This window comes from Sceloporus occidentalis, unplaced genomic scaffold, assembly GCF_023333645.1.
Source record: "Sceloporus occidentalis isolate IW3139 unplaced genomic scaffold, rSceOcc1.0.p SCAF_62, whole genome shotgun sequence".
Lineage (NCBI taxonomy): Eukaryota > Metazoa > Chordata > Lepidosauria > Squamata > Phrynosomatidae > Sceloporus > Sceloporus occidentalis.
Genome location: NW_028317042.1, coordinates 5,594,642 through 5,608,374, shown reverse-complemented (window position 1 = coordinate 5,608,374; position 13,733 = coordinate 5,594,642). Strand labels below are relative to the sequence as shown.

The 13,733-nt window shown below is 37.9% G+C and overlaps 1 protein-coding gene across 1 annotated transcript in view; it reads left to right on the top strand.

Annotated features, from left to right (window-relative positions):
• The window catches only part of LOC149287367 (protocadherin alpha-C2-like), a 33,175-nt gene extending 20,122 nt beyond the window's left edge, over positions 1–13,053 (top strand). Inside the window, exon 4 of the mRNA XM_089493047.1 lies at positions 12,743–13,053. Coding sequence (XP_089349173.1) covers positions 12,743–13,053 — 311 coding nt within the window. The remainder of the gene's footprint in view (positions 1–12,742) is intronic.
• Positions 13,054–13,733: the final 680 nt, after the last annotated feature.

Genomic DNA, 13,733 nt, shown 5'->3' with positions numbered 1-13,733 from the left:
AGGAACCGAAATCCTAAGATGATTTAGGGAAAAGAGGGGTACATAAAAGACAGACACACATGAATACAGGACTACCCTAGGACTATATGATAACAATTGGAGATTTAGTCACATCTTATGGCCATGGTACGCTTAGCCCACCACTACACCAAAGTACTCCAATATACGGTGGGTCCTAGCGCTAAACCTTGTCTTAAAATTGACCAAATACAGTATTTGGATTGAGAAGGCCACAGCTTTATTTACCAGGAAATACAAAAAAATAAAACCTGTAACATGTGACTAGTTAGAAAAGCTTTAACCTTTAATTAATCCTTTAACTGTAACCGCTCATAGTTAACCTGGCTATGGTGAACTTTAACCATGTTGGAGATCCAGCCAGACCAATCATAGCTAAGCCAATAACCCCCTAGCCACCAGTCCCACCTTTACAATCCATTTAAATTGCCACCACCTTCTGGCTAACTGTACCATGATGTAACCCATCAACTACCATCCTCATGCTATACACAGCCTAGATCCCCTTACAGCTAAAAACAAACTCTGCAGAAGTGTTAAAACAGCCTCAGTTACGAAGGGTACAAAATTTAAAAAAGCTCTGGTCCTTAAGTGCTTACATGTGTGAAGTCCATACACATACAAAAGTCATCAACTGCATTGTGAACATCACTGTTCATTGAAACATAGGAACAATGATTGTTTGAGATTAGGCTACATAGATACTTGTGGATGATCAGTTGATCACAGTGCTTTTATTGATTGTTTTATAAATACTCAACAAATGGACAACTGCAGAAGAAAGAAGCAGAGAGTGAACAAATATATCCAAACCAAATGGCTTGTAGTATTTTACTGCCTCTACTTTCTTCACAAACTCTACAATAAACGGCACTATTTCCTCTGACTACTAATTCCAAATAGGTACTTTAACATAGTGGGCTTTATATTATACTGAAATTTTATAATTCAGTGCTTTGGCTGTCTATGCATAAAATATGTGATTTCACAGCCGGGGGAGGATTAAGATTACCGTATTTGCTCGATTATAAAACGACCCCCCAAATCTGAATATTAATTTAGGAAAAAAAGAAAAAGCCTGAATATAAGACGACCCTATAGGAAAAAAAGTTTTACCAGTAAATGTTAATTCATCTAAACTATTTTTTTTAAATAAAAGCTATGATTGAGAAAAATATTTTGGTTTTATTTCCTTCTATTTTCCAACCTGCCCCCCAGTTATGCACATCTGCCCCAGAAATGCCTTATACCCCCTATATGCCACTGTGCCCCATGATATGCCTTTTAACCCTCTAAATGCCACTGTGCCCCATGATATGCCTTTTAACCCTATATGCCACTGTGCCCCATGATATGCCTTTTGACCCCCTATGTGCCACTCTGCCTCCAGAAATGCCTTATACCCCTATATGCCACTCTGGCATTTAGAGGGTTAAAAGGCATATTATGGGGAAGAGTGGCATATAGGGAGGTTTAAGGCATTCAGGAGGCAGAGTGGCGTATACAGGGTTAAAAAGGCATTTCTGGAGGCATTAAGGGGGTTAAAAGGCTTTTCACAGAGCACTCTGCCTCCAGAAATGCCTTATGCCCCCCATTTAACACTCCCCCGCCCCCCCCCCAACTCACCAGTGCTTCTGGCTTCCCTGTTCCGGCGCAGGGAACTCTGATCTCTGACAGCGAATTGCGTAGACATCTACACACTGCCCCAGCTACACAGTGGGGACTCAGAAGTACCGGTAAGTGGGGCGGGGGTGGGGGGGAGACAGGAGGATCCAGGTCCCCTGCAGCTGCGGGGGATCTGGATCTTAGTCGTCTCATAGTCAGACCTATTTGAGGTCTGATTATAAGACGACCCCGATTATAAGACGAGGGGTATTTTTCAGAGCATTTGCTCTGAAAATAACCTTGTCTTATAATCAAGCAAATACGGTAATTTAATCAATTTAGGGTCATTTTAGGAGAAAACCTCTGAACATGCAAGAGCAAAGTAAAAAATCTCAGTGAGTGTATAATTTGGCAAATAGCTTGCAGTTTTGCTCTAGTTTCATACCTTTAGACCTTGATAAACAAGATAACTAATATATTACACATACTATAGTCTTTCGCATTAGAATTGCACACATTACTTAATTTTGGCTTAGTCTGAAAGTCTTTATTGATTGATAAGCCATATAATCTCATTATGCACAAAACAGGGCTGAAGATAATGCATTTTCTGCAGCTCTCTTATAAATACTGAGGTATTAGTCTGCAGTAAGCACATATTCTAAATCTTTATGGAAGTATAACTTGGCAAAAGACCAATCCATCATGCATACTAATCAACTGAAAGGCATACAGCTTGAATATAAAGTAAAGCTTTGCAGACTTGTTCCCTATATAATCAAGAGGAAAATCAATATTCCATAAACATTTTCTAATAAACTATGTAGAAACCATATTTCTCTCTGTAGAGACAGGTTATACAACTTTCTACAAATATTCTCCAGCTCTCTTTAATATAGCCATTTTATCTTTATATAGATACCTCTTCTGTTAATGATGCTTAGCTATTAATCTATTAAAGCTAACAGTACAATGTCATATGTTACGTTTGTGTATTTTTATTTTTGGATGACTTGGCAGATCAGTTTAAGGCAGCCGATAAAGGTGCAGAGTACCAGTTTTTGCAGGATCCTCCAATATGCTATATGCCCCTTTCCCTACCCACCAGCTAAGTGCTGTGCCTGAGATGTGTTCAGCCGAACACATGTTCCTGCACGTTATATGCTCTTCTCCAATCAGCTCCAGCTCTGACTCGGTAAGTGCTGGGGGAGTAGTCTGTGCACGTGTCGGAAGTGCTCCCATTGGGTTGCACTTTCTTTCCACTAAGCCAATCATGTAGTTGTTTTACATTATAGAACAGTAAACCACAATTTTCTCACCTTCTACTCTTAATGTCACATGCCACTGCCGGTCTATCACACTAGCTTAACATTAGGTAAGCATGTTAATTCTAAGAATTTTAAGTATCAGAGTAAATTTCAACTAGGGGAGGGCCATAGCACCACATACCAATGTAATTGTGGATTTTTGATACTTGTGTGGGACAGCACATTCATACCTGCACACACAAAATCTTCTCCACTATGTAAAAAAATGTTGTGTGCAACATTCTGTGATTGAACAGATGGCGCACAGTGCCCAAGCAGCCATATTGAAATGTCACATGAACTTTTATCAGGGGAAAGTGGCTGGAGAACGGGCAGAATGTGAGCAAGCCTTCATACAAAGACAGGTCAACTTAAAGTCCAAAAAGCACACACGCTTTTGAAACTAGTGACAACATTAATTCTACTGTGGAATTCTACTCATACTTCAAATCTCAACCACAGAATACTGAAAGGTCATAGAACTTATTTTTGGGTTTTTTTCCTCCTAGTTCCCACTAAGATTTCTCTAGGATATAAAGCAATAATTCTATTTATTCATTTAAAAGCAGTTCCTATGGAAAGTGTGACACTTTAATAGTTTCTAAAAAAGACATAACATTCTTAACCCCTTAATGACAAAGCCCGTACATGTACGGGCTCAAATTGCATTGTTTTCAATGGGTTTAGGGACCGCCCATTGTCCTTAAGGGGTTAAAGGAAATGCTATGTGAAGTAAATTATTTTGCTTTAATTTCTAAGGAGAATTTTTTTCTTCGCTACTAACATTATGTGCCATTCTCAATGTCTTTATCTTCTTTCAGAATGATGTGGTCCCTGTTGTGTATGATTTGATGTTTCTGGTTGGGTTTAGTTTGTGCATAAATAAGGTTGTAGCGTTATTTCAACTTGCGCACATTTATATCTTAATAGGTTTGTGCTGAGTCTTGCATTATTTTAGTAAATCTTTTTGTTGTTTGGGAGACTTAGGGATATGTCATATGGAAGAAAATAGCTTTTTTGAAAAATGTGGCTTTTAGAAAATAGTGTACAGTTAAGTAATATCATCACACTTACATTCTCAAACTAAAGCACACTTATACACACACACACACTATTACACACACACATTTAAACATTTTCAATCTATCTATACACAATGCACACTTATACACACATTAATGTTCATTCACACACTAACACATACACGCATACTAACACATACAAACATGTACTGTGAAATGAAATATACTGTATTTAATAAATCTAATATCGAAAGAATACATTTTGGATAGTTCACACAGAATATGCCATTTCCGTAGACAACAGCTTCAAAGATTCACTTGCACTCAAGAGTCAAACCCTAATTCAACAATGGCTCTTATTTGCTTTTTGAAATCTGTGATTTCTAAACTAATTCCGAATGATAGCCTGCTCTTGAAGACCTTTTGTTCAGTACAGTAAAACAATAAGGGCATTAGAATGATATCACTGTCTGCTATTGTTTCCCTGGTCTCAAAACCAATAACCCTATACTGTTATACAAGTATGCTGGAAGCAATTCATAAAAATTGTAGATCCACCTTAGGGTATTACTGGTCCACTGTACTTAGTGCTGCAAAATCTGTAGCTTCTATAAATAAATTACATAAAATTTAATAAATAATTAAAATGTTGTTTTGTGTAGCTAAAACTGCGATACAACATACACATTATTTACATTTTGGTATAATGCTGCCTTCAAACGACTGTGGTATGTGACTAAAAACAGAAGGTTTTGTGAGCTTCTGTATGAATGGGAAATACACATACTTTTTTTTTTTCTTTTCGGTCCGTTGAAACAAAAAGCTTTCTAATTGAGAGAAGCTGAACCAGGTCAGCTGCCAGATATAGTTATGTTACATAGTAGGTTGTTGCTAGCCTCAGGATAGTACTGAGATGTATAAACTCATTTAATGGATTAAGTCTCCACCTTAAGGAAATGATCGGAAGCCATATTTCTGTAAACCACAGATACATATATATATACGCAATTTTCAGCCCGAATTTTTGTTTGCCACTAACTAATAATTAGATGCATGACAATGTGTCTTAGCAGAACATCCGGTGAGATTTACAGTGTGAATTCTTAAGAACAACGTAACTAGCACATCAAGAACGGTTGCCTTTCTGAAAAAAAGTGACAAAGACACAATGTTGCAGATTCAAGTGATAATTATGCGTTTTAGAGTGATGATTGGTATTCCTTATTACGTTTTTATATAAAATTAAAACATATGTCATAAACAAAATATAATTATAATTAGATTTAAGACGATTAACTAGTGATCATTTTTGGATAACAAATGCCAAACAAATGCCATACTACCTTGGGCTGTCACTCAATATGTGTGTAAGCCATCGGGCTTATTTATTACTTATTTAAGTAATTCATAAATTAAAAGGTTCTGTCACTAAACTAGGGCTGCAGAAGATTTATATACTTTTTGTAGTTGTTTTCCCCTGTTCCTTTATTTCCTCCAGGAGTATAACTGCACCCTGATGTTAAAAACTCAGCGGATCATCATTTCCTGTCGGCTCCGCGGGACTGGGACCTAGCCGTGAAAATCATGGAACTGCACAGTGGCTAGGACCCGCGGCTATAGCCGCCGACAATTGAGACTGTTGCTGTGGACACCGGTTGTCCCACCACATCGCTCTTTTGGGGTTATACTGTGCTAGTAGTGGGCAAAAATTAGAGGTGGTTACAGAGAGTGAGCTCATTTGGGAACCTGGTTCTATCACTGATCTTTAGGACCGAGGTTTACTCAGCCGCAGCTATGTAACTACAGCTCGGCTACCACACAGACTATTCCCGGGGAAGTTCCCGATGCTCTCACTAAGGGTCCTGACGTCGGATCTTGTCGCTCTTTGGAACATAACATCCACGGACCCTGAGCTCTCTATTGGTACCCTGGGATTGATGCCTCTCGGGATCACCCCAAAATAGTGACTCTTTGTCAGATGGGCATTGTTGGCCATATAAGCGCATTGAGGCGGCGGGCTGTCTGGGCAGGGTATTGTTTGATTGATGTGATTCTACTCCTTATCTGATAAAGTTCGGTATATAATGCTGTGTGTTGTTCCAACAATGTGTAGCTCCGCTTCGGCTAGCCACAGTGCCATAGCAGCTCCATTGTATTTGCGGTCCTGCTCCATCTCGTCAGTGCTAGACCCGTCCATGACTGAAAGGGTTAACCGCGGAGTCTCGGATCGTGGGAAGCATGTTTTTGCGGGTGTACCCAGTCGGGGTACAGGTTGTTCCGTCACATGTTCATTAAGCTCCTTTAAGTAAATCCTCAACAGAGAACAGATGCCAAATATGTACATTATTTTGGGCATGATGTCTTAATTCTGAGAAAGTATAATTCCTCCAGAAACTTTTTCACGCTGTCTTGCAGTTTTACATTTGCACATGTTAGTTTTTCTTAACCTTGCACACGACTGCGCTGGAACAGGTGAAAAAGATGAAAAGGAAAATAACCTTGAAGCATATGAATGTGAATCCATTTTGATCAGTGAAAATGAGGGTATAGGTATGTGGTTCTAGGCATGTTAGTGTGCATGAGTATGTTAGTGTATGTTTCTGGTATATGTGTGTGTGTGTGTATATATGTTATTGTGTGTAAGTGTGTCTGATTATGTTAGTGTGAGTGGTTGTGTTAGTGTGTGTCCGGTTGTATTAGTTTGAGTGTCTGGCTCTATTAGTGTGTGTTTCTGGGTATCTTAGTGTGAGTGCCTTGGTGTGTGTTAGTAAGGGTGCCTGGGTATAAGTGTTAGTGTGAGTGTCTATGTGTGTTTATTAGCGTGAATGTCTTAATGTGTGTCTGTGAGTGACTTGGTGTATGAGCGTATGGTTGTGTATGTTAGTGTACGTTCCTCTCGTGTGTGGAGGCTGCCGATCTGCCACTGGTCATATCCTTGTGCTTTGTGTTTACGTTCAGCAGAGGCACACCAGGGAGATGGTTACCCAATAGGGCAATCTGTCAAGGGATTTTCACAGAAAGTGGTCTCCCACCTTCCCTGTACAGGCTGCCCTACGCCTAATAATCCTAGGCGAATATATATTGGGAAATATATCTAAAATCTTCCAGTATATTTGTAAATGTGCACATAGTACAAGTAGATCCTCTAGCTATTAGCAGTCTATACTGTTCTGACCATGTTTCTAACTATAAATTCCCATTGTGAGCTAAACACAAAGTAGAAAGTACAAATGTTCCCTTATAGGTAAATAAGGTCTATTTTTTGTCTCCCAAGACACCATCATTTTCTAATGTGTGTTATAAATCTTCCCTTAAACAATGAGGTTTCTTTTTATTTAAAAAAAATAAAATTAAAATCATATGTATATAATTTAGAAAATGTAAATGTTTCCACAAAGCTTATAACAAAAAATGATTATGCTATAGCTGAGTTATCTTGTCAATGAGCAAAAAATAAGTAAATTACCTAAAGTGGTAAAGAGTCATAAGTTTGGCACAGTGACCCTCAGTGTTAGAATCCTCTATTGCATCTCTATTGGCATCAGCTGGGCTCAGTTCAATCAGTAGATATGCAATACAGGCTTCTGGTGTGCAGGAGTATGTAAGAACGCTCTAGCACAGCGAGCAGAGGCTTTCTCCCACTTACAAAAGATAATCATGGTTCATTGGTCTGGCAGGATTTAGGACAGGCTGGACTTGTGTGGGGCCACTGTGCACAGAAGTATAAAAGCATGCTTACGTGCAGCCAGCATCCAGTTTTCAAGACATTGCCACTGGACGAAGATGTTTTTTTTTCTTTTGGGTATTTTTTCTGGCTTTTTTCTTTTTTGTACGGCCCCTATTCTGTGGGCCTAATACCCGGAGCCAGGGCTTCGTGGAGCACCACTGATTGACCATTAGCAAGATTAATGGGCCTTATGATAGGGCCTTCAAATATTTTTTTTTACCTTGAAAGAGGAAACTATGATAGAAGAGGTACAGCAAGTCTGAGTTACTACAGCTAATGCAATAATAAATAATTTCCCTTTACCCATAGAAGAGGAGACGCTTGCATTTAAGACTCTGTGCATGTAGTCAAGCAAAATAATGCTATTATAGCTGCTACTGAACATAGTGTTCTGCTGCATTACAGGGTAAATTATGGAATTATTGATTTTTTTAACCACTTTGGAATGCATGTATACTAAGAAAATGAATGACAATGTGTGGTTACCAAACATTTTGATTAAGGTTATTCATTAAATGGCCACAAGCATAAAAAACCCTTTCAGCTAGTTGTAAATTAGCAGACTCTAGGGATTATATATATAAAAAACAATATATTTAGTTAATTAACATAGTATAATAATTAATTCCGAATTCATATAAGACATGTGCATTCAGATTCATACAAACTTGGTTTTTAATGAAAATTGCTTGTGTAGTACTCAGAAAATGTGGGGGATCCATGACAAAACTGCAGAAAATTTCCAAAATTAGTTTGTCTACTCTCCCTCTCACACATTTTCTCGGATGGTGGCCAGTAACTGGGGTCATACAGGCTTTAACAAGCTATGATTACCATTCACAGAAAATGTGTCTAAGGTTCAAAGTGAATACACCAGCATTCAGAGCCCAATAAATCTAACTGGTGCTACTTATTAAGTATTAGCAAATACAAACTCCACAGGAAGCAATCAAAATGATACCTACAGCAAAAAAGGCTATGGTTAACCATTGCAATGAGTTATCTATGCTAAAAAAATGATCTCAGATCACTCTAAAATTTAACTTTTCATAATGTCTTTAAAAATCTCAACAAAAACACCAATTTATATTGGATACGTGCAAAGATGAGGGAAAGATAAATAAAGATCCCAGGGGATCACGTTAATTCTACTGGGAGGCTGTTCCACAAATCAACCACCCTCTAAGTAAATTATATCTACCTTACATTAGGTAAGACTTTATTATATTAAAAAAGTACAAATCTCAGGGGTCCTGTAGACCTGAACCTTCTTCTGCTACATTAACCCCTTCACGACAAAGCCTGTACATGAACAGGCTCGCAATGCATTGTCATTAATGGGTTTAAGGACAACCCGTTGTCCTTAAGGGGTTAAATAAAATAAAAAACTCTCAGGAGCGATATAATATACAAAGAACAATTAACCATTTCAGTGTAAGGAAAGAAGTACATACATTTACCTCAACAGACAAGCAAGGATTATATTATAATTTAGAGCAGATTCTATTGTAGCCATTGCGTGTGTGCGCTACATGCCCCTCCTGTGGTTTCTTTCCTATGCAGCAGGACAATGTTTCATCCCCGCCCTCCAAATTTTGTCCCAAATGAAAGGTCAGGCAAGTCAACAAGTAGTACACCACAACTCCCATCATTACATAAGGATCCAAACACAGACAGTGGTACAGCATGACTCCTATCATTATATAGTGATCCAGTCACAGATGATGGCACAGCATGTCCCCTATCATTATATACTGATCCAAACACAGATGGAGGTACAGCGTGACTCCTCTAATTATAAAGTGATCCAGACACAGATGTTGATACAGCATGACACCCATTACTGAAGACTGATCCAGACACTAAGAGGGGTACAGCATAACTCCTAGAATTATAGAGTGAGCCAAACACAGATTTTGTGGTGCAGTATATTTTTTATCATTATATAGGAAGCTAGACACAGATGGCCATAAAGAATAACTCCCATCATCACATACAAAGCCAGGCTCTGATGGTGGTACACTATAATTTCCATCACTATATATACTGATCGAGAAACTCTAAGTTACTCTCTCAAACTCTTTCAAGCCCTCTCACATCGTCTCACATTCTCACTCATCCTTTCTCAGACTCATGCTCTCTTATATTCACTCAAGCACTCTCACACACTCTCTCATGCTCTTTAACACACTCAGTGTCACACTTTCACCTGACTCTTACTCACGCTCTGTCTCACTCTTACTCACATTCTCTCACACACTCACTCTCTCTTAATGTCGCCCTACCTTTTCTTCTGATTGCTCTGGCTTCCCTGTCTACTTTCCTGCAGCTCCACTTTCAGCGTTCTTTCTTCTGTCTTCCACTGCCTAAGGCATCACAAGCAAATCCTCAAAGTAGCTCATGGTATGCGCAGAAGCTACGCCCCTTTGAAGAAACAGTACCAAAGGCCTGATCAGGAGGAAGAAGGCATGCATGCACATTCCATCTACAACCACTAAGACTCATTAAAGATTGTCAGAAGGGCCGTTGCCACCATCAGTTGATCTCTTCATTGGGGTCGGCCCTCCAACAAGCTTTACTGAGTCTCCACAGCTGTATCTGAAATGTGAATGCACATCTTCCTTCTCCTGACCAGGCCTTCAGTAGTGTTTCCCCAAAGGTGGTAGCCTCAGCGCACACCTGCCACTCCTTTGAGTAATTGCTCCTTGAGACCTTGAGTTATTTTTTTCCCTTCCTAATAGAATAGAAAAGAAGAAATATGTAGTTTTAAAAACAAAACCATAAAACTGCAACGGAGATTAAAGACAATTAAATTCTAACATCCTTTCAAATATAAGCTACATCTTACTGTGCAGAAAGAGTAAAATAAAAATTGCTGCTTCACCATAAGATATAAAATGATGGTTGAAAGCATCCCAAGTACATAATCATTTTATTTATGAAGATTTTTGTTTGTCACTTGATGGAGAATATGCCCTACACAGATTAAAATATAATTCTTCTCTGAACTTCTGAACTTTGCAGTCCATGCTTTAATGCATTGAGCTAAAGCTTTTATAATTCTCAATTGCTTCCAGATCACTGCCTGTCTGCGAGTAGCTTTTTGTGTTACTTAACCGTTGAAATGTTCACATTTTCCAACACCAGGATAGAAACATCTGCAGTATGAATGCCAAGCTCACAGTCAAGAGTGTAAACCAGGTTAAGGGCAAAGTAATTTTTTCATTACACCCTTTGAATTCTATGGTTTTACATATCAGGACATAATAACAACACGTGGCATATTACACATGTGTACATAACAAAAACAAAGCCAAAATGCATCTAAAAAAGCATGTACTTTCTTTTTCTATATATATATATATATATATATATATAAATTCTGATAAATTCAAGGACTGAGCTAATTTCATTCAGAGAGCCAGTAACCACGAATCTTATCTACAAGAGCAATCCAGTGAATGAAAAGTAGGTGTGAATTGCTTGCTCTGCAAACCTTTCTTCACGCTACCAGGAACAACAGCCGCGTGAAAGAGAATCTTCTATTTATAAACCTTGCATCTGTCACCAGAAATGCATATAATATTACCAATTGTCTGTCTTCTAGAAACACAAGGACAGGGACACAATCAGCCGTAGAACACACAGCCGCTTCTTTTTTTTAGTAAGATTGTAGTAAAAACACCATTGTGTCTTTGCTCATGTTTGCTGGTTCAGTGAGTGCTTTGCATATATTTGCATAAATAAAACACTGTTTTTCAAGTTAAAAATAGCATCCGCACTGTTCTATATAACGTATAAATGAGTGCATGCCTTAAGATGTGGGAGCTACTATATAATTATATAAATATATGTTTAAGCATGCAAACATGTTATGGACAAAGCTATTTGTTTCAGATCTGACATATGCTTTGGATAACAATAATTATTACAATATATTTTATTTTTGCTGGCTTTTGACCAAGTTTTTTCAAAACTTGATTGGGGTCAGCAGGAAATTTATGTTTAAAATGATATTATTAAATCTACAGGAATAAGTGGGGGATATACAGGTTCTAACCACTATTCTATACCATGCAGACATTTAATTTCCTGAAAAGGCAGATAAACGTCAGCTCAAGAGCAAATCTGGTTAAGTGAGTTTAGGATTAGGATTTGCAGTGCCCTCCTTTCCTTTGCTGGAAATCCATTTTTAGCAAGCATTCTTTACTAAATATTTTTCCTGTAAGTTAATTAATTAGAACATTATCTATAAATACATAATTCATGTTAATGATTGAGGATAATCTTGGAAAAGTTGTTCTAAATAAGCATTATTGGAAGATAGAAACATCCAGAGACAGATCGTCCAGCTGTGCATATGCAGCCGAAGTGGCGCATTGAACACCCTGCGTTGATGTGCTGATCAGAGATTTCCATGCACAATGTTTTGTTTAAATATATTATGTATTACAAATAATAGCCAAAACTAGCTAATATATATCTTCTTCCTTGAATGCAGGACTATAAATAATGATTGTTCAAATTGGTACAATTGGTAGACATGACATGTTCACAATCATGCTTTGCTAATGTTTTTTAAAATTGAAAACAAAATTAGAGGGGCAATGTATACTTGTCTCCTATTTGTCATGTTGTTTTTCTGAAAATCCTCTGATCTTACTTGTCTGACCCTTGAAGCTGTAAATTGCAGCACATTCCTACACATGGCTATGATGTGCTGCTGCTGAGCGCCGCAAGGTGGCTTAATTGACCAGTCCCTCTGAGCTGTTCCTGCAAGATATGCTGAGTTGACTTCTTGCAGGCGATACTAGGATTGGCCATTAGTAATGCATATTTATGCAACGTTACAGATCTCTAGTCAGACCTAATCTAGAGCATTGTGTACAGTTCTTGGGACCACATCTCCAGAAGGATACTGAAATTCTGTAGAGAGTTCAAGGAAGAGCTATTAAAATAGTGACTTGTTTGCAGGATACAAAATTATCAGGAAAAACTAAGCACTTTTCAATTGAAAACACATTATAATCCACTGATGTATATGAAATATTTTATCTTTGCAGAACCTGAAGGAGGCGAAGTCTCTCCTCCAGTCGGGGCTGGTGTGAACTGTAACAGCTGGACCTTCAAATATGGACCGGGCAATCAAAAGCAACCAGTGCCACAAATCCCTCCTGATTTTCCAGAAAATTTCATCATCCCTGGATCGCCAGCCATAATTTCTATACGTCAGGATCAGCCGTCTAATCAAGGTCAAAAAAGTAACTTCATAACCTTTGGTAAGAAGGAAGAAACAAAGAAAAAAAAGAAAAAGAAGAAGGGGAGCAAGAATCAAGAAAAGGGAAACAATGCAGTGGATAACAACGATCAATGAGAGGATACTGAAGCCAATTCTTTACCCATTTTTTGTATGAAATAATGTAGCAACTTGTGATTTCTTCCTACTGTTATTGCACCTTCCTATGAAAAAAAGACTTTTAACATTCAAGCCTGAAAACCTATACAGTCTGTCTATATAATTTACCAGATTACATCTCAAAGCTTTATTCTGTGAAATGTTAGTCACACCCAGCAGCTGTCTCACATCCAAAGAACACAGATACAATTTACGCACATGCTATAGTAGGTGACTGTTAAGGACAATGTCTCTGTAAATAGATGGTGTGTGTATAGTACAGAATGATTGATCATAATGAGGCATCTATACTCACGAGGTAGCAATTATGCATGGATTACAGCCACTTTACTTGGGTGGTGTATCTGTGCAGATATCAGGTAAAAGGTATTCCACAAAGGAATAATAAGTAGAAACATCCAAAAAATGACAAATATCTAAAATTTTGGATCTCAAAATTTCATTATTTTTTATTGTATACTAAATCTATAAAAGGATTTTACTCTTTCTCTCTCTCTCTCTCTCTCTCAAACACACACACACTAACACACACACACACACACATATATATATATATATATATATATATGTGTATAACAAGACATGTATATTCACACGTTTATATATATGTGTCAGGCTTGTGACATTTTAACACATTG